Raw genomic sequence first — 27,778 nt, 5'->3', positions numbered from 1 at the left:
TAAAGTCTTTTTAATTAAAAGTCTAAATCATTGAAGTCTTGTTGTAAAAAATCTCTCTTCTGTCATTGGGTGACTAATAAGCGATAACATATTCAATATAAATAACTTTTGTGATTTTTCCGCGAGCAGTTTTTCAATCAAGTTTCAATTGTTTTTCTCAGATAGATGCAATGAATCTGAAATATTTCAGCTACAATTTCTATGAAACCCTTAACACTAGCCTCTATCAGTTCGTTGAAAATCAGAGGTTTATACCGATTATTGGTTCTTCAGATCACAGTTTCTAATTTGCCGCTGTATAAAGAGTGTGAGACTCGATTTTCGCTCTTTAACCTCTCGTTATTATTTGTTGTCATTCACTCAATTGAAAACACTTGAGAATAACATAGGAACTACTGAAGGGAAAATTGAATTGATGAGCTTGAGGATTACAAGATTGGAGTTTCGAATCTCATGATCTCTGCATGCAACTTTAGCTATGAGGAAAAGGAGCTTGAGCGTACTAGTCTACAAACTCCCATGCGAACTTTAGAAGGGTCAGGACAAGATTCCTCATTTTTGTCTGGTTTGGACAACAAAAGACATAGCCTTTGAACACGAGCTTGCCAAAACCGCAGGATCAAATTGGAGTGGTCGTGATGAAGGGATGTCACGTTGGGTGGGGGGTCGGAGGGTATGTACTGGAATGGGACCAGGAGAGGAATGCTGGCGTGGTTGGTGGGAGGGGGAGTGAGTCAGCACTTTTGACTTTGGGTGCCGAAACAAGGGCGAACTTTTTAGAGAGGCGCACATCACATCGCGGCGCGGGCTACGAACAAATCCAAAGGGACGACGATTTGAAACGAACTACGATGGACGGTTGGGAAACAGCACACCTGAGCTCCCCCCCCCCACGCTAACCACCCAGGTTACCACCACCAACAACCAGGTCAACAGACTTTTTTTAACCCCTCCCTTCTCACCCCATCACGCGTTAATCAGTCAGCTTGACGTTGGCCATGCATTTTTGTTGAAACGTTCCATCACTAACAGACTCCATTTCCATCAACATTTCATCAAATGAATCATAATTTTTTGCAATGGAGTCATCATCATTTTTTTTATCAGTGAGATAGACGTTTTATTCTAAACTCTACCAAAAACTAACAAGAATGTCTCTTTTCCATTTTTTGACTGCAAACTTTTCACTGCTGATATAATCAACAAACATACCTGATGTGAAATTTCAATTCCAACTTTGTTGCTGTGAAGCTGTGAAGAGTATTCATTAATGTGGGGATAGAAACGTTATGACAAACTATTATCTCTGCAATGTTTATAATTAGAATTATTCGAAATTATAATCACAGGATTCACTCTGATCACAGTCACTCAACAACTTGAAATTAGATATAATAGTGTTCTATGTGATCAAAGTGTTCTATGCATTCCAGATTGTCACTAGTTTAAAAGTGAAAATGTCCGTATTGATTTTCTACTTGGATCATTCAAAATAACTTGGAGAAACTGGATATATAGTATAGCTTGTAAAGCTTATAATATAATACTGCTTATCTGTGATAATGGGGTGATTCCATTATTCATAAATAAGAGTTTGAGATTTCGAAGAAATAACCTTTCCATCTCTTACCAGAGATTTAAGCCTCAACATTATTTAGTTGAATAATGTTGTTTCAATAAGCACTGTACATCCAGTCCATGCTCTTACGTAGGATCTCTGTAAATTCCTCCGCATTTAATCCTGGATCATATTCCTGAAATTATGACATATTCCTGAGTATATGCTTTCGAGCAATAAGCTACCCTAATCTGTCACATAATATAACGCTTTTGAAAAGATGCTCGATTTTATATTCAATGTTTTATTCTGGGATGATGCTTCTCAGTCAAGGCTACTTGGAGCAAGGAAAGGTGCTGAATCTCAAATGAGGTCGAGTTCGAATAATGCACACTTGTGTGAGCAAGTCAGTTTCAAATTTGTAGCACACATTCAAACTTGTCTGCTGTAACGTACTTCCAGAATAAGATTTTCCAAACGCTCGAAAGGTCATATTGTAATCTCAGTGCTCCGTTAAGAATTCGATAATATCGAATACGTGGTTTGAGCTGACAATCATCACACTAGATCTATTTTTCCGATGCACGATGATACAAGCTATTTTCAAATTATAGGATAATATTCCTATATACTTTCAAAGAATTTGAATTTTAGATTATAGAGTAATGTCAACTTGAAACTACTACTACTACTACTACTCCATGTTACTCCATATTACTCTAGCGAAACGAGTCTTCCAATCACAAACTCAATTCAGGTCGTGACATACTTAAAAATCTTACATGAATGTTTATTATGCTTGGAAATTGAAAGCTACACAGTACATACAAGAACTCATTATGGCAGGAACATGTAATAGTAGTCTAAAAGGTTCAAGTCAAAATCTATTTTTTTAATGTTTTTGTTCACAACTCACAACTCAATATCACAAGAACACTTGAGGATAAATATGAATGAAAACGAATGTAGGAATGAATCTCCTATCGTTTAAAATAACAATATTATAAATGATGCTATTGAAGTAAAATTATACAGCTTTGACGTTTAGACTTTTGCGCTGCATGTCGAAAATTATATCAACGCAAAATTCATGTATTGTTTTCTCAATTCATGTAATTAATAGAGAAATAGAGAATTAACCTATTTGGAAAAGTAATAATCCAATATTATTGGAAAAACCACAAGTATCCAGCTCCAACAGCAATTCTGTTAATCAAAAAGAGACGAAGTATTTTACTGGGATGCTTGTTGGATAGATCTGATTGAGAAAAGTTGATAGTTAAATTTAGATTGTAAAATTTCTAATCCCATTCAGCAAGAACCGTGTAAAGCGGCTAAACAGCTTTAAACTCGAATCAACAAGAACAGGAAAATCAACTATATAGTTCTAGGAGAAGGGTTGAATAGGCTGCATTTTTTCTGGATGATATTCATTCAGCTCACAGTTTACGGTTGGAAACATAATTTATTGAAGATTTCGGGGTTGAGAGGTGAAATTAGATCGATTGGATGTTGAAAGTATTCTAAGATTGATTGAATCTAAATTTGAAGTGGATGAACAAAAAAACTAGGGAATTGCTTTGTCTGTATACCTTTATGTGGTACAAGTTCTTGATCCCAAGCTGTATTCCCTTGATTACAAAATGAAGAGAACTTGAAAGATATTTCCATTTCTTAATTTCACATCCAGACAAGTGAGAAATATTCAATCCCCTCCCACTTCCATTCCTTTTAGATTGATTTACTCAAGGGACGTTCTCTTTTATCGAATGGAATATGAGAGTGGAACACTCTTCGTTCTGCGCACAAGAATCTCTAAGTGGCAGTTTCCATAGACTACAAAGGCAGATTGGTAAGAAATAGAAGATTTTCCTTTTCATGACCACGTCGGTTCGTTATTAAAGTGAGCTTTGTCTTGTTATCTGCGCTCCGCTTTTATTTTCCAATCTCACAAAGCTCCCGGGAAGAGGACATCCCCCTGCGACTCCCGTAAATCAATGTGAATCCCCTGTCAAATCTACTACAACTGTTTTTCCTGTCTTCTCACTATCATCTCCAGCAGCCTCATCAGTGCATTCGCATCACAACGCTTCCACTCAAACAACGCATTTCAAGTACATTCACAATAACATTATTTTTTGTTAATTAATTATCATAAAATCACATCATTGTACGAAGGGTTGCCTTTCTTTCTTGAGGAAGCTGGTGTTCCTCCTCTCTTGAATTTTACAGTCTCTTTTCATTGAAGCTTCGAGAAAATAAACGAGATACAGCTGATGCCCTTTGAACGCTTCAAGATATCTCAAAGAACTCTCAATTTTGTAGTTTTAACATCGGAAGTTAAGTAGGTACACTACAGAGACTTTTCTCTGTAACGTTGACGGGATAGAGCCTTCCTCTCATCATGGTTAACTTCATTCTATTCCCAGATCATTCTCTGGAATCTCAATCCAAGATCCTCATGGGATATTGCACTACAATGTTACGGCGGGTAGTCAGTACAATGATAGTTCATTGTAGGATTTCTATGTAATCGTCATTACGTGAAAAGCTGTAATGCCATCGTGTTTATGACGAAAGAAGCAAAATATCACGGAAGGAAAAATGTCTCACAACAAATAAACATGCAGAAATGGCTTGCCAGATGGCTAATGGGAGAGAGATGTTCAGGCAACCGTGTGGGTGACCGAGCTAAGTGGGTGAAATATGTTCTCCACTTTGCCACAATGAATAAAGCAGAAGTCTGTATCATTTTATATGACTGCAGTTTGGAAGAGTGGAAATAACTATTCAAATATGCATCGTCCTACCACTAGTTCGTTTAAAAATTTATGGTTACTGTGGAAATGAGCTGTGAATGTGGGTTACATTGAAACGGACTTTAACATGACAAGAAAACATACTTTTTTATCAGTTTAGAGCAATAAAAAGGCTCTTACTTGTCTTGTTGATAGTAGTGTGATAGGTGTAATAAAGGTGTTGTGGTAAGGCTCATACATCACTTTATAAGCCTTTTTTATCATGTTGAGAAGAGAAATTATTTTACACCTGGATAAAAAGTAGATTGTTTTTGGTATAGGCATTAATGGAAATTCCTACTGATCTCGGCAGAGCCCTGTCCTTACGGCGTTGATTGGAAAAAGGGATAAACTTTTGTTGTGGGAAGTGGAGATTCCTTTTTTCGTTCTTGATGCTTGTGTCGAGAGTAGATTGGGATAAAAGCCTGACCGAGGCTGGAGTACAATCGTTGCTTGTTTAGTCTGTTTTAAGCTGCTTTGGGTTTGTTCTTCACTCGGCACTCGACTTGTATAGGAGCAGCATGGATTGATGTGCTTCCTATTCAAAGTGCGACTTAGTACTGACCTTCATCATAATTTTGACTCCTTTCTCAGAAACTCCAATGCAAATCCAGCAACAGCCGGAATTATTTGCAATATTGGTAGAGAATTAAGAAATAGTACTACCGTTTAAACGTGAATCTAAGAGGTGAATATATTTTGATCACGGAGCATCGTAGTTGTCATTTTTTCAGTACCACATTTCATTCTCTTCCATAATTTTTTCTCTTCTCCGGAATTATCTATTGTCTTCCACTTTCAAATTCATGGTTCTCGTTTCTCCTTCAATTTCCAATTTATTTCCATCCATTTAGATATTTGAAAGCACTACCGCGGACATAATTCAAGTTTCCAGTTTTTATAGTTACAAAGATATAATGAATCGATAACTCTCATTTCATCGATTCTTTCCACCATTGAACAAAATAGCTGTTTGAATATTTCTCCTTTCTGCATACACCCCAAACCCTTCAGGTGTCATCCTCACTATTATTGTTTAATACTCTCTTCCTATTCTCTTAAATATGTCATTAAATAATTCTTCATGTTCATAAAACTCTCATCTGATATAAGAAATTTATCATTTCAAAATATATTAGTGTGGTATCAGCGAGTTTGAGAAACGCAATTTGCTGGATGTACGATGTAATTGACCACAAAAATAATATACATAATCTAACTGGAGCCCTTCTAAGATTTTATTCTCTTCTTGATTATTCCATAATCAACGGTGAATACGTGTTTGGTTTACGAGTCGAGTGACAAATGTACCTTAGTTGTAAAATCTTCAAATTCTGGCATTGAATGTGGACTCACGAACAGTGTTAAGAGTCGGTGCCAAGGGATTGGACGACCTGTCTCTGTCTCTGTCTGATTTATCTTGTCACAGGATGAGAATGCAAGTAGCAGTTTTGTTATGGAATCACGAACCGGAGAGAATAAAAAGAGCATCAGAATGTACGACATCAAACCTCTAATCTATGCTTTGCATATTCTAGACTTTAATGAGAGTGGCTACGTAATAATTTATGGGTGCGGCAGAAGAGACGATCCGCGTCCTCTCTCACACCCGCCAGCCCCAAACAGCCTTTCATGTTCGTTTGCTCAAGCCAGTTCTATCGCTGGAGTCCTCCCTCACCCAAGACACCCCTCTTCACCCAACACCCCCACCCAAGAGCAGCGCATCACCCCAAAGTCAAATGGGCATGCGAAGGCTGTTGCTGAAGCAGAGATAAGGCAACTTAGACGTGGGCGAGTTTCCTCTCTATTAAGTAGGTTAGTGATGTTCACAGTCTATAATAGGGTTGCAAATGTGTAAATGCGCGCATTCAAGTGTGTGTCAATGTGTTGGCGCCATGCACCTACTACTATTAATGTGTATTAGTGTGTGTGTGACCCCTTTGAAGAGAACAATGTTCAACGATTATTCACTCGCGACATCGGTATCACACTAAGCACCCCAATAAACAGACCAAGGTAAACAACTTTGGTCCAAAGTAGAAGGTCATTCGTCATCCTTACAACGGGAGTAGCAGGTGCATGAAAACTTTCGAAAAGTGCTGTAGAATCAATATGATCCACCATTTCAATGTCACACATTTTTTCTATCAATGCTACAAAATTGAATATGCTAGCAAGCTATATTCTTGCCTCCTAGCATTATGAGACTTTTTTTCACTTATCAACAGTCAAAAATTATAACAAAAAAAAAATGAACATCAGGAGAGGGCGAATAAAATTTTAAAGGTTTTCACTCTTTTCAAATGTGAGTCCAATTTCCACTCTAAAATGGAATAATTAATTTTAATACTCTACAATATTTTAATATTACATATATTCTCTGCAAAATAATATCATTCTTGGTTTGAATCATCAATTTTCCTGAGAAATGGTTATGACCAACGGTATAGTGATTTTGTATGGACGTTTCAATTTTGGATAAACAATGTATAACTTATGTAGATAACTTATGTAGAGCTTTCAGTAGAAGCTCGACTACCGAGCCGAACGAACGTCTTTTCGGCTTCTCTGTTATCGTAAAAGATAAGTAGTATTTCTAATAGCTAGTCATTCGTTTGGTCTTACAAATTCGTTTGCTAGAATGCAAAATTGTGCGTGCTTGAATTGTGATAATAGTGTTACTGAAGAACAGCTATCGCTTCGCTGTTCAGACTGCAAGTGTTTATTTTACTACGGCTGTACTGGTTTAAGTGAAACAAATTTCAAAAAGTTATCCAAAGAAAATCGACTAAAGTGGAGGTGTGCGGTTTGTAAGTCAAGTGTTAAACGAGTTCCCGAGAAAATGGAAAAGATTTCTGACTTCCCTGAACAACTGTTATCAGAAATTAAAAATCTAATTAGAGAAGAAATAAAAAGTAGTGTGAATCATGTAGTACAATCTCTTAAAGATGAACTTAATACGATTAATGGTAATATGAAAGAATTTGGAAAATCAGTGGAAATGTTTTCGTCAAAAATTGATGACTATACTAAAGCCATGGAAACTTTAAATAATGAACATCTTGAATTGAAAAAGATGAATGCTTCACTTCAGATGAAACTAAGTGACATGGAATCAAGAGTCTGTGAATTGGAGCAATACTCGCGAAGGAACAATATCGAAATTCATGGTATTCCTTCAACTAACCATGAAAATATTCATGAAATCATCGCATCAACTGCTAAAGCTCTTAAAATCAGCCACCAGCAAACAGATATTAACGCCGCTCATCGACTTCCAGCAGGAAATAAAGAAATTCCTTCTTTAATTGTATCATTTCGCACTAGAGAAATAAAGAATAATTGGATGAAGTGTTATAAAGTTTTTCGTGAGGAATTGAAAAAAATCTAAAAACGACCCTAAAGCTAATCTTCGAACCATCAACATAAATAGAAATCTCCCTGATAAACCAGTTTACTTGAATGAAAATTTATCTCCCTACTATAAGAAACTCCTATACGAGGCAAAACAGTTCACTAAGAAGAAGGATTTCAAATTTGCATGGTCAAGAGATGGAAAGGTTTACATACGGAAACAGGAAAATACTAGAGCACTAAGAATTCGGACCGTGAATGATCTTCTCGAAATTGGTAATGGCGATGTAACTCGAAAAAACGAATAGTCATCAGAGGACCGGGTTGAATAAGATTTCTCCGGAGCTTTTAGAATAAGATTTTTTATTTAGTATGAACTCTTTCAACGAGTTATGTCACATTTTAAGCGAATGCTATTTGTATACAACTAAATTGCCACAGGTGTCTGGCTAATTCTCAATTTATACGGCTTCACGATTATTTAGGTTGCCGACCAGTAAGTATCATAGAACCTAACCTCCAAAATTCATTATTTATATAATTAATGAATAGCAATAATTCTTCTTTCTATTTGGCTGTTCAAACTGTAGCCTGGATACCCGTTATTATCTAATCTCTAGGTTGTTGATATCGCACCGGCGATAACAAAGCAGCTGTTGCTTGAGACCTATGAATCTTTTCATTCAGCGATTTTGCCAGTTATTCAAAAAATCTCTTACAATTGATATCGCCTGGCAGTCAAAAAATCTCTTACAATTGATATCGCCTGGCAGTCAAATACTCCAACATGTCACGAGTTCAAAAAGAGCAGAAATACTTAACATTTTCGCATTATCTCCACTATACCAAATGCAAATAACTATATTGCAAGGGCCGTTGATTACAGCGTGCAAAGCAGGATCACAGTTGATTTGATAAATGTCAACGGAAACTATCGATTGCGAACGAGCAAAGCCAAGTTTGAATCCAAGCCTCGCCTCAAAAGGGAAAAATTTTGCTAAAATTACTATTTTAATACAGGGCGCTACTGATACTCTCATTTTTCTATGGCCTGTTCTGCTGAACTCTTAAAGCTACTGTAGAGTTGAAGTCATTGATAGAATTTGTTTTTAATGTGCGAGACAAGTCATAATCGATGCTATTTGCTGTTCAATGAAAGATCTAATGGATTGGGGAAGATCAATTGGATTGAGGAAGATCAATAACCATTGAATCTATCAATTTCAAAGTCCACAACTACATTTGCAAGGAAGGTGTAGATAAAAGAAAACAACATATTCAAAAGCAAAATCGAGCTCATTGGAACGAGCTCAACTCAAATTTGAACTAACATATCGGTCATCATAAATTATTTCATCTACAGTCACTTGAAAAAAATTAATACATCAAGATGATGCCTATTCGTATAAATTGATTCATCAGTCGCGTGATCTATCTGGAACTTGGATAGTAACAGGAAAGCTCATCTCTTCATCACTGCCAATTGTGAGGATCTTGATCGCCCACAGTTCAAACAATATCAAGATCACATGAGAATTTTCCTTCAGCCGAGGATTATTTGCGTGAGTCAGAGAATGTGAGCGAACACCTCCTGCATCAGCAAGAAACTTGGCAAGAGAAAACTCCTTTTCCCCGAAAAAGATGGCAGCAGTTTGAAGCACTTTAAAGCGTCCACTTTTATCACTAGAATTTCTACGCACGAACAGATTTAATGCTCGGTTCACATTGGGGCACGCTTCTTGGCTGAATGGAACGTGTTTGCTCACATTTTCAGCTTAATTCCAAATCCGACTCGAACGACAGAAATAGGGCTGCCATTATTCCGCCAATAGCCTACTTTCTGAATGCTCAACAAAAACTCATTACATTTATTCTAAAAGCCTTATTGTCAAGAAATTCCTTGTCCAAATCATTTCTGTTATAACATAAATTTTATAACATATACCTTCTCAATCCTAATGAAAATGATTTTTCACTTTCTTCAACTTCCAAATCATTTCTGTTATAACATATACTTCCTTCAACTTCATAATCAGTTTCGCCTTTCCTTGGAATTCTCATTACATTCAGAATTCGAAAGAAGTAATTTTGCGGTAGAACAATTAGTTTCCATTTTGGTTTCAGTTTAAATCAGTTTCTCAGGATAGTCTTTTGAAATATTGGAAGAATAGAAATTCAACTCAGTAACTTGAAAAACTTATTTTTGAATTAATTAAATTAATATTGATAGCACTATCTACCACGTTCCGAAGTGTCAACATTGATGAGAAAATGATAGTGATCTACAAAATACTCACCAAACGAATGAGTCAAAAAGGCAGAGTTTGATCAAAGTTATAATCCATGTTGTGCCCTCAGCAGTATTAAACTTTTTCAAATCCTACGCAGGTTTTGCACACAGGCACTGTATTGACCGCAACAGATCTATTCGAGCTAAAAAGTTGACACAAAACAGAGTCCAATTGAAAACCTCCAGCGGTATATTGATATAAGCGTTTCGTATCAATTCGTATAAACAATAATTTGATAACAACAATGGATTGAAACTCAGTGCGGCAAAGAGCTTGGATGGAATTTAATTGAATGGGTTAGAAAGCCTCAACGTTAATTAAATTCGCTTCAATTAGACACATGTCACACTCGTTGCACTCGAATGTAGATCAAGCTCACTCGTAATTACTCCATGATCTCCATCTTTTCAATAAACTAATTTTACTGTTTGGCGGATCCCGCTCAATGAAAAATTCACATCAACATTCGATTGAATTGTGTTCTTCATTTCGAGATTACACCCTGACTCGCGTAGTTTTCGAGATATGATTGTTCTAGTACTATCAAAATATCAAATTCTGTATGGAGTGTATGAGCAGATCACTACAACAAGTTCATTTGATTGATTTGTGCAGTCATTTTATACATTATGGCATGTTAGTTTTGTTCACATATCAACAAATATAATATATAGTTTCTGTGATACATATCCACCATTCATGATTCTTACAAGAGGAGAGCTCATAATAGGCATCATCCGCAATAAAATAAATTAATTCACAATGTATCATAAGTTAAATCACAATGTTATAATAGAATTCTATTTATGTAGATTTAAATAATAAATGCAGGCTTATACACTAATTTACAGTCTTTGACAACGTAATTTATTATCTGATGAATTTTACAAATTCAAATTTGAATCTGATGAATTTATTAATTAATCGGAATTAGGATGGAATGCAATGAATTGACATTACAATAACATAATATTGTGGAGTAACAACTTACAACGGTTTAATTAACTCAACTTTATTCGGTTGAGTTTGATCAGATAACAACTGACCATTCTTGAAGGGTTTTCAAGATGTATCAAGGATTATCCTCTCCAATGGTAATGAATATGAATCATTAGAATATGTGACATAGATGTCACTACTCAATTAAAGCCTTCTCGATATTACTGCTACTTCATTTAATCAATCTGCAGTGAGCATTGAAAAAACAGTACCATTAGAATCTAACGATGACTTAGTACGAAATCCTTCAAAAATTATTAATTTGATTGACTTGCCGAAATTCTATGTAAGATGTTACCATCTTAATCTTGTAAATTGATATGGTTTTCTGCCAAGGATAGTTCCTACATGAGCTCCAAGCTTGTGCATGTGTAATATAACTATGATTATGAGAGATGAGTGAACCTACAGCTTTGGATAGGCTCCGAACTACCAGGAAGCGATTTTTTAATTTTATGAATGGTATTAAGAAGAGTTTAGCTCCTCTTGGAGGAGAGGTCATTCGTCATCCTTACAACGGGAGTAGCAGGTGCATGAAAACTTTCGAAAAGTGCTGTAGAATCAATATGATCCACCATTTCAATGTCACACATTTTTTCTATCAATGCTACAAAATTGAATATGCTAGCAAGCTATATTCTTGCCTCCTAGCATTATGAGACTTTTTTTTCACTTATCAACAGTCAAAAATTATAACAAAAAAAATGAACATCAGGAGAGGGCAAATAAAATTTTAAAGGTTTTCACTCTTTTCAAATGTGAGTCCAATTTCCACTCTAAAATGGAATAATTAATTTAAATACTCTACAATATTTTAATATTACATATATTCTCTGCAAAATAATATCATTCTTGGTTTGAATCATCAATTTTCCTGAGAAATGGTTGTGACCAACGGTATAGTGATTTTGTATGAACGTTTCAATTTTGGATAAACAATGTATAAAAATGATGCTTCCTTGAAGGAAAGACTCAATTTGTTGAGAAATGCGGACTATTCGATCCAATTTATTGATAGAATCAGAAGAATTGCTTTCTTCGTAGTTTGGAGCGCTCTTTGTTCTTTTGATGACTGCTGTAATGCGTTCACGGAAACTGAATTATAAGGCACTGATGACGAGGGGTGGCGGGGGCGAGCATGAAACTTTGCTCTTATGGTGGAAGTGCTCTCAAAGCCGTTCGTGAACTAGCATCGACACCAACGAACAATGGCCATTGTAAATAACTGCAGTCCACTTGGAAAAGGCATCGGACTACAGCGAGAGGAGACACTTTCTCTCAATATACGGTGGCGAAAATCTATATGCCGGAAAAAGATGTCTGTTGGAAGACAGAGGATGGCCGGATTACTGTATAAGAGAAATACACTCTGTTTTAGCGACTCCTTCGTCCAGTGATCTGAGATAATCGAATAATGAAGAAAACTTTCCCGATCCCAATTTTGCTGTTTTCAACGCATCAACTGAAACGAGGTGTTACTTGTCCTGGCGCCAAATCTCTAATGGCGCAAATCCCCCACTACTGAATCAATAAGCTGAGAGATTTCCAGCGAAGCACAAAATGAAAAGACTTTCTTTGACTGATATACAAAGGCACTACTTCTTCTAGAAGTAAGATTCTCATAATTGGAAGAACTTCTTTGCAATAATTTGATTCATGTAATGAGCAAGTTCCACAAAGTAATTGTGATTAAAAGGGAATGATTAGTACATCAATCATAAAATTATTTGTACAGATTTTTCAATAATTGCATCCCATTAGGCTTTGAATAATTATTGTTAAAATTGCCTTTGAGTGTTGTGTCTTGGAATTTTCGCCACAAATGTTCCCAGAATAAAATATTCGAATTCACTGGATGGTTATCTTAAGCAATGATCAAAGTGAAAAAATGGTCCTGATAAAAACTTATTTTAAATTGGATAAATAAATGAAATCAATTGATCAATTATCAAAGAGGAAATCTTCGTGTAGAAATGAATGAAATACGGAAAACTGTTTCATGAATGCATCAATTGAATTTGTGCAGCAACAGCAATAAGGAATTATGAAGACTATAAACTTCGACTAAGGATGAGGATTATGAGGTTTCTCAAGTTACAGGTTGAGAGAAGCGAAAAGAGATTTTGAAGGAGGATGAGAAGTCTGCTCTACACCAGTCAGCGACTCAGGACTTGGCCGAATAAAGATTACATTTTGAAGTAGCTGAAGCTTCAATTTGAAGGACTTGAAAGTTTGGCTATTCGCTGTCTTACTCACACGAAGTGCTGACTCCTCCAACCTGCCTTTACTTGGTATTCTCGGCTCTTCCAGTGCCATGAACCTTCCCACATTCGACCTGAAATCTTACGCCCCTGCAGGTCGCTCCTTGTTCAATAGCTTTGAAATGGCATACTCTTCCTTTTTCTGTTGTACCTTCCTTCCTCTCCACTATCCTCTTCTTCTTCTTCTGTCTTCGGAAACAGCGTTTGGCTCGCTCAAGACTTCAACTTCCAGGTTTGGTTCAGTTCTCAGCTTCGAGAACCTCTTTTTCTTCTACTTCGACTTGTGCTTCAACTCTTACAAGTTTGTGCATTTGATCTCTGGCCTCAACACCCCTTCCCACTACCCCTTGCACCCTTCTCCCTCCTGCTGCTTGAAGAAGCACTTTGAAGTTTCGACGTCACTGAAGAAGACAGTACAGCGCGTGATCACCTTTGAAGAATTTCCCGTGCACAACTATTAGTTCCAAAGACAATGTTCTGTTGTTTCAAGCTGAAAAACGTTCCCACGATAAAAGCCCTGATTAAAGACAGCATTTTATCAAAAGTGATGGTGTTTTGTTCAAAGTTACTCCGCTTCAGGTTATTTTGTGAATGAAATGAGAGCATTCACTTCAAAGAACAACTTATTCAAGGATAACTCAACTTGACTTCTCTGTTCGGAAGGTTTCAAAACTATTTCATATTTAGGTATGCTTAAGATGAACAACGCAGATTCATATAATTTTCCAATTTTCATGCTGATACTAACTAATTGAATAGTGGAATCACCTAAAAAATAATGTATAATTTCAGATTGCTATGATTTCAAGAGAAAATAATTCACAATACCTCAAATTCCAATAATCATGATTGATTCTGTTTGTGTGAACATGAATAGCTTTGATTGATGAAACCTCTCGAGTTTATAGCTTCAATTCTATACAATCGAGCAATATAAAAAATGTAAACAGGTATATTCTACAGGTGAATTATGATGTATCATTGGAGCAAATGTCACAATATTGCAACCTCGGTTGTGATATCAGTTTCAAAGACGAATTGGATATTGAAAGAAAAATAGGTAAATTCCAATCAATATGTGGGAACATCAGCAGGACGCTTCACAAGAAAGCGAGGAAAGAAACATTCATGAAGCTCTACAGAGTGATGGCTGCCCCTGTTCTCCTATACGGAAATGAATCATGGGTCACAACAAAACGTCTAGAGAGCAGGGTGCAGGTAGCAGAAATTAGATTTCTTCGCAGAACAAAGGGCTGTGACCTCCGGTACCACATTAGAAATGAGGATATAAGGTGTAACATTCTCAATTTGGATAGATAAATAAAAATCCCTAGCTGAAATATTAATAGGTCTAAGTAAAGTAACTGGCTAATATCGCCAAAGAGATAACATAAAGATTAGATAATATCAGATTGTCCTGGCTAAACTGTACAACAGCCTAAGAGGAATTGAAATAATTTTTTGCTAATATATAATATTATATAAAATATTGAAGGTTGAGGTTAGGCATAAACATTTAGTGATCGGCGACCTAACGATCGACCGAGCCATGCAACGTAGAATCTGACCAAACACCTTGGCAGAAATTTATTGTGGCAAAACGATATGCAATTTGAGGGATAAAAGGTCTCACGTGGCTAATTATTATGATGCATGAAACAAATAATAATATATAAAAAATTAACTAGCATGTAGAGAGCATATTTAAAAAACCTAATAAAAATAATTAAATGTATCCAGGAAATAGGAGGTTACCAGGTGCATGAATACTGAAATAATTTGCATGCACCAATCACATAATGGCAATTGATAGGCGGCAATAGTATGCCGATTAAAAAATATTTGTATATATTTCTACAAATAATTAGGATTTGTATAAAATTGTTGTATAGTCTATGTTATGGATATGGCCCGAAGGCAAAGAAATTATTAAACATACAACATAAGTAATAATTTAATATTTTAGTACGGTCTATTTGAACCTTGAATGGCGGAGGACTAGGATATTCAAATTTTATGTAAATTTGGAAGTCGGAAATGAGAATATTGTAAAATGGAGAAAGGAGAATCAACACTCGCCTGCCAAATGCCACCATGAGAGGTCCCTAAATATTATAGAGCGTAATACCTTGCTATAACTTGTAAAAATTAAAAGTTAGATTGAATCATTAAATTTCTTATAAGACTTTGTGATGCTCTTATAAAGCAAAAGTCATTTTCATTTTTTAAATAATTTTGTAACCCCTTGGAAGAGACGACTCCGGCTACCATAGTCCAGGACCACCAGGAGTTGGATCGACATCAGCAGCTCATAAGAAAATTTCGACATGTGAGTGAGAAATATTGAAATAGTGACAGGGCGCCCTCAGTGCTTCGAAACTACATAATAATCAAAGCTAGCTCGTCGAAAGGGTTTTCTTATAAATTAAGAATTTAGTAAAAAATACTTGCGCAAGTAAATATAGTATTAAAGGTATTTTATTAGAAGAATAACGAATAAATCCACATATCAGAAGTTCTATTAATTAAAGAAGTATAAAATCTAGGCTAGTAATACACATTCATATGATCTTTAATTTCTGCAATATAATTTGCGATAGTTTGTTGTAGCTCTGATTCACTAGATGAATTGCTCTATTTATTCCGTCAGGTGCCGAATCTTGCACCCTGAGATAAAATATATATTCATTGCAAAGAAATCTATTAGATACTATAGAATTTAACATATATATTCGGATTATTGGTTGCCAATTTATCAAGCTGATTTTAAGTGATCTATTTTTAATGGAATTGTCCAAGTCGACAAGTATTAGGCAGCTAATATCGCAGCTACATACAAAAGGATGCATATGATTATAAAATAAAAGCACATGGTAACGTTTTTGCTATAAATTTAGAGAATAGTATTTAGCCTGTGATATTATATTGATTTCGATTATTGTTCTATTTTTTATATTATATATTTTTTATCGCTCTTTATATTTTTTGCTCTGATCTATTTTTGCAATATTTGTCAATATATGTATCAAATTGTTTATGGTGTGCAATTTATTTTAATTCCTCAATACCATAGGATAAGTACCATATATATATATATATATATATATATATATATATATATATATTTTTAATGAATTATCAGAATTATTGTGGAAGCTCATATCTGGGCCTATAAAGATCTTTATGAGACTGTATCCTATTAAAAACCACGACCTAATTTTTATAATTATATTAAAATATTTCATGCTCTACCGACTGATGCCAAGCAGGAGGCTAATCGTTATTTAAATATAAAAAATAACGTGACAAAGGCAAGAGCTGGGTGCCTTCAACATGAATGAAAAAGTTGTATCATATCGCAACCAGTAAAGGGAGCATGTCAACAGAATGCCAACAGAAAGGATTCCCTTGAAAATTCTCAACTACCACCCTATAGGAAAAAGATATATAAGTAGACCTAGGAAAAGATGGCTATACAATATAAAAGATGAATAACTTATCAATTTAATGATTACTTCAATCTCAGACTACCGTACTGTAATAGATAGATGTAAAATTATACTGTTGTGAGTCGGAACAGGCAAGAGCCTAAACCTTGAATCAAAGAAGAAGAGTATCATGGGTCAGATTTGAACAATTTTATACTGTAAGGGTGACCACTCTAAGAGCCGTTGTACCATTATTTATGAGTTGAAACCCCTCTTCTCGGTTGTTCGGAGCCCACTTAGGTCCACTCATTTATCATCATCAAATTCATCACCCTCCCACAAGCTTGGAAATCTTGTGAGCATTATTCTCAAATAAGGATTCTCATGATGGGATGTGCTTGGAAAATACCACCTAGCTAATCATTTGAATATTGAGAAATTCATGAAGCTGCTTAGAGAAGTATATATTATTGATTTTGAAAGTCTACACATCTCAAGGGAGTCAAATAATTAGAATTTACAAAAGAAAAAATGTAGTGATCAATGAAGACATTTATAGAACTCAGAATTAATGTTTCAGAGAAGATCCTCAATATTTAACTATTTTTTCCCATATAGTTACATTTTCTAAAGATTTGGAGACTTGATAATGGCATTATTAGCTGAAACCAGTTATGCCTTTGGAAATCATAGGATACTAATGTTACTATTGAGAAAACTATCCAGTACTCCTGTAGAGATGAATAACCTCAATTTTTTTGGGGGGGAAAACTTCGAAGTATCACATAGAAAACAATTTTGAAATGGGTGAATGATGCATGTTTCCGTACGATTTATATTTATGGTGGAAAAATTGTGTTAGCAGGAAAGTTTTGCGCGATTGAACGGACAAAGCATTTTGTCGCCAAGCCAGTGGCAACAATACAGAATTATTGTAGTGTAGTTGCGGGCGGGTGGGCGTTCGGGCGGGCGGAGGCGATGAGCCGTGAGTTGTGGCGCTGTGGACAGATGAATGTTCTAGTAGACCTGGCAAACTTTGGCGATTAGGCGTCCACATCAACGTTTCCATCTCTCTTCCGCGCGCTTTTCCCGAGCACACTCTTTCCCTCTCTTTCTGTTATTTGTAAAAAGCCCTTGACGCTGTCTAGTGGCCCTCGTCCCCGACCTCGCTCCAACTTCGCCACACCAACTTTTCGACGAGCTGTCGTTGCCATTCGACTGCAAACCAACTGCCAACTTCCAACTCTGCGGCTCTTATTTCCATCATCTACATCTTCCATCTACAGCCTTCAATCCAATTTCAACTGGAAGATGGATATAACATCAACAGCTATACCCTTGTTATAGGGTGCGTGAACCTAGCAACACGCAAGGCACGTCTACTGGATGAAGCCTAGAACGGATTTTCTCCAAGAATAGCAGTATTTAGTATCTAACCATTTTTTTATAACTAAATACTCAAAGTAAGTGATGAAAGGATGCAAGCGAACTCTCAATTTTCTGGCTTCAGAAAACTTAATGTTTTGGGAGGATGCAATGATTGAGTTGAATTAAAAATTAGTCTCAGTTACCAGAACAAGACTTAGCATTTGATATTTACGAACCTCTTCACACACAATAATTATTGTTTGAATTTTTTAGGTCTATTGCATATTATATCAGTATTATGCAGACTGGAAGTGTAATGCTTTTTCCATGATCAAAACCTTCAAGGTTCATGTTCATTTCTGGGTTAAGGCATTTGGTGAAAGATCTTTAAAAATGAAAATGATTGTATCGTGGCTTATGTTTCATAAGTTTTGTTTTTTATGTTTCTCACCCAGCTATAGCTTCTCATTTGTAATTGCAGTCTAAAGAAACTATTCTTATCCCAGTCTATTTATTTACTAATTATTTCAATTCTACTAATTCTGTTCACCCCCCTAAACAAAGTACGTAATTATAGTGAATATCAGAATCTTTTACGGAGGATACGCTTCTAGAAAAGGATTCTTCATATAAGATTCACTTTATACTGTAAACATTGATTGAATGATAAGAGCTGCTGTTATTTCATAGGAATGCTGAAATTGTAAAATAGCAAGTCTCACTGAAAAGTGTGAAGACTAGTCACATCTGGAATCTTGTTATTATTATTTTTGTAGACACAGCAATAAGTAAAGTGAAGTACTCTATGTATTTTTTATATATCATCTATGTTAATTTAATGCTGTTTAGCAGACGACAAACCATGAAAAAATTAAATTTTTAACTAGTTTTTCAATGATGGACTTTTGTTATGATAAATTATGATTTCTCCAGTTATTATTCCCATGCTCCGTTTTTGTTTAATAATAATCATAGTTTCTTTACAATGTTCAGCAGAGAACCAATATGAACAGAATCATAAAGACTGGAAATATTCGGTAATTTGTTAAACATCTAAAATTTTGCAGCATTATAGGTTAAAGTGAAAAAACATAGTATTGTATTATGTTTCAGAAGTCTTTGAATAGTTGTTCAATTATTTGAATCATATAATATAAAAAGTAAAAACTTTACTAGATAATTATTTTTTTAGTTGGATATTTGTATATTCACGTTAATATGTTGAAAACCAAATAAATATCCCGAGCTCTTTGCGTTGGATGAAACTTCTTTTTAGTGCACTTGTAGATGAGCAGTCAATCAATGCAAGCTTATTCAATAGGTTTTCATGCATGATTCATAATAATATAATAATACTGACTATGTACTATTCAAACATAATAATACTGAATCGGTAGTTATAAATAATAAAAACGAGATATTCTAAGGTAAGTAGAACGTCTACAATATGATAGATCAATTATTAAAACTCCTTAAATTTGTGAGTCAGTTATAGAAACTGTTCATCACATTAGGAGAACTGAGGAACGAGGTAGGAGCTCAGCACGTTGAAGAGAATGGCAAAAATATGAACTATCCTGCTTGTTCTCAAGCGAGAGGAATTCAATTATTGAATTAACACTTGTGAATATGTTCTGACCCGATCTATATTCATTTAAAATATAACTTTTTGTGTAGTTGAGAAGTTGATATTGTGGTAATTGTTCATATTGAATGAAAAAGACTAAGAAATTGTCAAAAAACCACAGATTTATTGATACTTAGAAAGACCGGTCTTGGTTATTTCACCATTGTCACTCTCTGATAAACTAAAACTGAATACAAGAGCAGTAGAATTTATACTGTTGAATTTATAGACAGTCTATAGAATTTATAGACAAATTATAGAATTTAAACAGAATATATAGACAGTCTCCTCCCACTCAACGGTGTCATTTTGTCGCTATTTTGTCACACCGTTGAGTGGGAGGAGACTGTCTAGCTGGGCCAATGACAGGCGTTCATGCCCTTGACCAATAGCAGTACCGTAGCCTACTCGGCTACTAGTATAAATTCTGCTGCTCTTGTATTTAGTTTTAGTTTATCAGAGATTGACAATGGTGTAATAACCGAAACCGGTCTTTCTAAGTATCAATAAATCTTTGGTTTTTTGACAATTTCTTAGTCTTCTTCATTCAATTTAGAATGAAACCTTACAAAGAATCCGCAATGTTCCACTCATATTCTCTGATCATCTCAACATTTTTTTTCATTAGGTTCTGTAATAGCCTATAGTATTGTTCAATGAAGTTCTGACTGGTATACACTTTTTGTCATTATCTTTTGTCAACTTTTAAAATTTGAAGAGAAGTCTTCATATTGATAAATTTTATATGATGAGTGAGATAAAATTGATCAATGGTTCAATGATCAAACTGCTATCTCAGTATGAAATCTTCTTTTGTTCCAGAATGTTCCACTCGCAAAACTTCGAGGACGTAGAGAGGGAATGTCACTTTCCAAATTGAAAAGCCTCAATGACGACGATATAGCTAATTATTACAGTACAATTTTCAATCGGGAGCCTAGTCCTGAGAAATCATATTTGTCACAAATACTGCATCAAGCAGGCAGCTTGAATCTTCTGGAATCTGATAAGAAAAGGATTGAATCAAGTTCTGAGAGGTCACATATTTCATCAGATTCTAGTTCAATAAAGACACAAATTGACTTGGTTACAAACCTTTTCCTTAACAAAACTCATACTGAACTTGTACAATCCACTTCACTACAAACTCCACATGAGAATACAACTTCAAATGAAATCTTGGGAAAATTGAGTAATGGGTCATCACTCCCAATATACCTCGGTCTGTTCACTGACGAATCTTCCAAATCCCCAGTAACTCCACTTTCATCAACAGATAGGAAACCTACTGAGACTTCCAAGCGAACAACAGAATACTTCAACAATCCTGTGAGAAGCCCATTTCTATCGACTTCGGAAACACCAAGGAATATTTTTCTCATGAGTTCTACAAGCAATAATAGTTTGATCAACAAAAACTATGCACCTATTCTTCTACTGATGGCTCATAAATTTGACGAAATTGAACAAAATTTGCAAACATTTAAAGCAAACCAATTATTTTTGGCCCACAAAGTGAAAAAAATCTACGATAAACTAGAATCGAAGGATAGTGATACAGTGCAGATCATCAGACCTAATATTAACAAGATAATAGAGCAGCTGATCAATGTTGGAACTGAAATGCCAGCAAGCTCTTACGAAGCTTTAAGCAATTTGACAAATTCTTGGAATAGGGCTTGAGATCTATTCCATTTTTCTACGTTGAACTGATGTGACATTGAACGCTGTCAGAGAGAACTGTTGATAATCTCTAGTTTTGGAACAGCTCTTCCGATAAGATAAAATAATCCTACATTGCAAGCAGAATGAAAAGCACAAGATTTGATATTGTCTTTTTCTTATAACTTGGCATTCATATCTATGAACTTATAACCTCATATTATGAATAACCACATTAATAACCATCATATCGATTCATGAACTTGAGCATGGAATTTTATTTGAATTAAGTAGTCGGTTGCCGAATTTATGAACATTGCATGCGTGAATGGAGGATACTTACTTTGTTACGAATGATGACAATCAAATACTTATTTCCAAGCAATGAAGTTGTACTTCCGACTAGGGAAAGTTCATAAATACGGCACTGATGTACCTCATACCTCCCTGAATACCTCATACATTCCTGAATACCACAGAGTACACTCCCACCTCAATAACTAGTAGTTCTGTGAACAGTAGACCTGGCGCAGTTATAAACAACAGTATGCCTCCCCAATATGAGAATGCCACGCTAGGGAGAATGGGAATGTTTCAAAGTAACTTTGACATCTGGTCGTCCAGAGTTGAAAGCAGAGAAAGGTCGAGAGAAAAGATAGTTGACCGAGCGAAGTGAGGTCTAAGATTCAAGTCTACGGTTTTGCATTTCTCTTTATTTATCTTCCGCATTCACGGCGGTACGCAGCAATAGATAATCATGGAATTTGACAGGTATGTTCCTTTTTTAATTTAGAGTCGACGTATATACAAGGTTTTTTGGGAATTTTGCATTTCAAGGATAATTTAAAAGGAAAAGGAGCCTCCTTCATACGCCAATATTAGAGTAAAAATCAGACTATAGAATTATTCATCATAAATCAGCTGTCGAGTGGATTATAAATTGCATGCAATTCAGTATCTCAATGTAACTAATTGGAAACACAGCTGATGTGTGGACTATGCAGCGATTGCATGCAGTGATAACTTGAAGTAGCATAGTATTTTCTCCCGAATTTTCTATGCTTTCAACACGGCAAGCGTTTGATGATAGCAGCATAGCTGTTTACATCAAATTATTAGCATTGTCGATACAACAACCCAAACAGCCTTTAGTAGTTTATACACTGATATCTCGCCGACACCACAGGACAGGACAGAATTTGCTCTGATGGACAGTATTAGAGGAGACTGTGGTTTATAACTGCGCGAGGTCTACTGTTCACACAACTACTAGTAAGCTACTTTGAGTTACTGAATGCATGGAATTAGTAAACCACTCAACCGCTGATTGATTATGATTAATTTATTCTATAGTCTAATCCTTCCTACGTTCAGTAGTAATGACGTCTATATTGATATTATAATATGGAGGAAATCCCTTTTCCGGTTTGGCCAAAAATGCGTGCCTTGCATACGGAAAAAGCAAATCCGGTCGAGTTACAACGTAGACCTCACTACGCTCGTTCAATAAGCTTTCCCCTTCAAAAATAATGTTTCTATCACCACCTCCCAAAATATTTCAATGTAGTTTTCAGATAACTTCAGCAACCTAACCATTCTCCTTTTCCAATATTACACTACTTGTTCAAGTCATCAAAATAATTATTATATTCATTCCGTAATGCAATAAAATATTGGAAGAGTTGTTGAAATGTACCTTGAATTCGATATGCTCTGATATATATATACTGTTATTCGGTATAATTGATCTATTTTTTATAAATAAGGAAAATTCAAACGGCTACCAGCCTGAAACATATCGTTCCAATAATTCATGTGTACGTTTTACTACTAGAAACTTGCGGATCAGTCGGGTCAAGGCAAATTTATCAACGGATTTCCTCTCCAGTGGCATAAACATTTATTTTTATGTTGTAGAGGGGATTCGAGCTCTAGGACGGGAAGAAGGCGAGTTGGCAATAAGTCATAGGAAACCAATCTCGGTAAGAAAGGATTGCAGCGGACCATTCTCATATTTCTTTAGGCTATTGGAGGAAGTTACAGAATTCGCGTCAATATGTATGATTTATTTTATGGAGGATTCCCTTCGAAACGGTAGTCAACCTCAATTTCAAATTGATTTGATAGAATTGTCGAGTAAGTGCTCATTATTGTTCTATTTGAGACAAGATGTATTTATTAATAATACAGTACTATTATTATTTGCTCATCAATTTCGTATTTCAATATAAAATCAATAACATCAGTAAAAATCCTTATCGCACAAATCAAGTGCTGTGCTGAAGAAATAAGAATGATTAAAGTTGCCGCTCCAATCTAGAACTGTTCCGATGATCATTATTATCAAAAGTAATCACTCAAATCTACTTGTAAAAGAAATAGAGTCATAAACTCTCCAGTTGAACTCAACTTCTCAGCTTCAATACAAGTGCACTAAACAGTATCAAACGAGATTTTTGATGCTATCAAACGCGGTATTCTTCACATGAATTTAAATTTTTCATAGAATGAAACATTGTTTTATACTTGTGAGTTTTATTGTGTGAATTTAGATCCAATTCTAAACTTTGTCCCTTCAAAGAATAATATGCCTATAGTTGATTAGACGTTAGCATATATACGAACAATGGAGATTAAATTAGACTGTGATTTTTCCAATTATATTTCTCAAAACTGATGAACGCCAGATTCTCAATCATAGGCTCTAAAATATGCATAGGCTTGCGCTTTGTTGAGCTGAATCAATGGTATGAAAGCTGGTTCACTTTCAACGCTCTGTACGTATTTTCGCCACAGAACGCAATAGGAGACTGTTGAAGCAAATCATTTGGTCATCTATTGTGTGCGGAACACAATGAAAATAGTTTTCATCGACTTTTCGAGCGGAAAATTGAACTTTTTGGGGTTTTTTGTGGTTGTTTGTGAGATGACGTTTCATGGTTACTGCACAGTTCGCCACTCAGGAGGCTGTGGTGTCACCACAAATGTTTTCTCTCACAAGTTTTATCGCAGATATCCAGAGGGTCATGGCACAGAGTGTGGCTTCACACAATAAGCTCAACAATTTTCTTTCTTCCCTATTCCAGCTCTCAGTTATGAGTTACTGTTCATAGCCTTATTCCGGTTCAATTTGAAGAGATCATGTTCGGAATATGGTTTCAGATTTCACTCTGTTAACTCATCCGACATGTTTTCAGGGCTGAAAAAACCATGCGATTGTTGATCTAGCATCATTGTAGAACCTGACTTGATAATTTTCTATAGTCATAGATCATATGATAATATAATCCACAATATACTCTTTAATTCATTTTCCGTATAGTAATTTCATTTTTACTAGATTTTATCGATGTTCTCTGAAAAAACGAACATAAAGGGATCCTATGTTACTAGTCTTACTTGAGTTCTATTTTCATTTCGACAGCAGTCTCAAATGAGACTATAGTGACTGACTCACACATAACATATGAATCGATCCAATCAACTCCTAAATAAATCGAAACTATTGTTTCTGGTTAATGAATATTCGAGATATTCTGTCGATTATATAGAACATTTCATGAAATATCTATTAATTTTTCATACATCGATGAAAGTCTCTTTCTTTGAAATTCGCACCATACCAGTTTGAATCAATATAGAATAAACCACAACAACCGATGAAAAGATAAAATACACGTACATCAATTATTGTGGAGAACTGAATGAAGCATACAAATAGTATGTGCATTTTTCATTACACACTACATTGTGTGGTACTCTTGTAATTTTATTGAAGTTTTTCGATTCTGAATGATTAAATAAATAAATATTGGAGATTCAAGATTGCATAACCGATGGCTAGGTTAAAATTTACCTCTCTGGAAGAATTTCGAAAGAAATGTGGAAATCCCACTTGTAGAGTTTTCATGAATGGTTTCTTACTCCACCATGAAAAATTGATAATTGTAGTAGACTTCCCTGAGCATATGGATAACTTCTCACAGCTCTACATTTCTTCAAAAATAGGTAGCGGTTTGATTCTGTTCGATGTCAGTTTATTTGTTTCAACAGAAATCCAATCTATTTGAAATTTAACAGTTCTATTTATTACCGTTATTAATCTACGCGATTGTAATGAAAATCCCGCTATTTCTCACATCAATTGTCATTGCTCGTGTATCTTATAATATTCATAGTCATAGACTAATCAATCCATTTTCAACACACACAAATTACTTAGTTACTTGAATTAGATATATGGATAATAATGAATAATCATAAGTTACTTCATCGTTATTGTTGTAAGTAGTTGTTCCTGCCAAATGGTGCGAACCAAATTGATAAATTTCAATTGAGAGTTTCCTCTATCCCAAACAGCATGCTACCTAAGGTAAGCAGGGTCAGTTTTTAAATTAAGTGTGGTTTGCCAAGAAATAGGTATATTAGGATTGATATAGCTCTCAGCCTCGGTAATTTTGAATGAGAACTAAAAAGTCACAAGTCTATTGAAACACCTCATCTCATCTATGAAACACATCTAAAATATAAGATGTTGTTCTTTCTACTTGATGTTTTATTCTCACAAAACTCAGGGTTCCAATGTTGATTGCATCTTCTTATTGTGTTTTTATCCCACCATGGAGAAATTCTACATCTCTGAATATAGTGTAAGTGTTCCAATATTCATGGTATAATTTATTATGTTTCTGTTCCACCATGGTGAAATTCTATAAGAGCTCCGAATACAGAATTCGAATATTTATCTTCTCATATAAATTTATAATTTATTATATCCAAGTCCGGTGGACCCATTTCAAATCATGAACAATCATTATAACATGACTGGAGCACAAACCAGCAATCGACAAGTGACAAAGCCAGTATTATGTGGTAGAATCCGGTAATCAAAGAGTTGGATTGCAAACGAAGTTCAGAATGAATCGAGTGAATCAGGTGGTGCACTGCCCACTCGATATATGGCCAGCTCTCCACTCACCACCCGAGGGACGCGTCACCGATCATCGTACTCTGTCTAGTGCGCTGCGCCTGCATGCCTGTGCTAGGCAACCCTCTCAACACCCACTCGACAGAGGGCTTTCCCATTATAAGCAGAATACGACTGGTGAATGCGGTCGGAAAGTGCTTGCCGTCACTATTGTATGTTGTGTGTTTGTCGAAAGCCTGCTAAATCGTTCCCAAGTCTCATCAAGTGAAAGCTTGATTAGAGATTTGCTGTTCTAATTGAATGCTCGGAAGGCTAGAAGTCTATTCTCGGAAGTGCCAAACCAAATATTTTGATTTGCTCTGATGTCTTGACATAGAAATGCTTCATCGACCTGATTTATCTCCACAGATGAGAAAATTGATTTCCCAGGATGCAAAATAAATTTTAATGAATTCTATTTTTTCAATAATTATGACGCATAATACGCATAAGAGCTACAGATTAGTAATACCATAGAGGAAAGAATACTTGTTTAATACTCGGATATTTGTTGTCTGTGGTAATACTGAGCCCGAATGATCAATGAAATAAACTGATAATAAACTTTTTCTGAACCAATAAAATGGCTAGATGTAATACTTTCAAATATCAACTGAAAATCCCAAAAAATGTATATTCCCCACAACCTCTTTTAAAGATGATTCTTTTTGAATTATAAGCAGTCTTTGTATAATTTCCATCCATATAGTGAAGCTTGCGAATCAGATTCACGTAGAATTTTCCAAAACTATTTTCGAACTGAATTCTAGAGATCCGATGTCGATTTTGTTGAATCATAAATAACACATGAAGCTATGAGTGCTATCCATTACTCTCAGTCCATTGAGTTTTAACAAGTATTGGAAGGACTTCAATTACATTGTGAATGGAGGGGGCAAAGAACGGAAAACAGAATTCCCTCCATTCATCGATTTGAACATCTGTGTCAACCTTTTCAAAATAATAATCAGACTGTTCCTGATGAAGTTATATATATTATATCATATTGTAGTATTTATGCATAAATATTTCATCTATTCACTAATCACTCTATAAATGATTGAAAAATCTCGATAAAAACCTGAATAGTGTTCCAAACAGAGTAAGTGAAGCAAAATTGGTTCAGAGGAAAGAGTTGAAGGAGGATGATGTATGTATACATGATAGAATAGTTGTGAGCTACAATAAAAGTGAAATACTCGACGTTGGAGACCCAAAAGAGTCGCTAACGATCTAGAATTGTATTCCATCCTACGATCAGTGGTGGCAATCATCATGATAAATGATATCAACATCGATAAATAATATAATATGATATTTAATTCAGTTTTGATACTAAATGACGTTTCAATCATCATGATTGGATACTTTTCTCAATCATTTCTGAAATTATATTTTTTAAGTAGTATATCATTTAGACAGAATGACATTTGTGACAGAATGAAGAAATAAGAATGACTGATTAG

General features: G+C 35.2%; 2 protein-coding genes across 4 annotated transcripts in view; one reads left to right on the top strand and one right to left on the bottom strand.

The window, feature by feature from the left end:
- The window catches only part of LOC111057182 (basement membrane-specific heparan sulfate proteoglycan core protein-like), a 111,316-nt gene that overhangs the window by 66,477 nt on the left and 17,061 nt on the right, over positions 1-27,778 (bottom strand). The gene's annotated exons all lie outside the window — the stretch shown is intronic.
- LOC111043325 lies at positions 18,903-21,696 on the top strand. The gene is made up of 2 exons (XM_022328238.2): positions 18,903-19,094; positions 20,507-21,696. Exons 1-2 carry the CDS (start codon positions 18,978-18,980, stop codon positions 21,365-21,367), a joined length of 978 nt encoding a protein of 325 aa, XP_022183930.2. The 5' UTR covers positions 18,903-18,977; the 3' UTR covers positions 21,368-21,696.

The sequence above is a fragment of the Nilaparvata lugens genome, chromosome 2 (assembly GCF_014356525.2).
Source record: "Nilaparvata lugens isolate BPH chromosome 2, ASM1435652v1, whole genome shotgun sequence".
Classification (NCBI taxonomy): Eukaryota; Metazoa; Arthropoda; class Insecta; order Hemiptera; family Delphacidae; genus Nilaparvata; species Nilaparvata lugens.
This window is presented reverse-complemented; position numbering and strand designations above follow the sequence as displayed.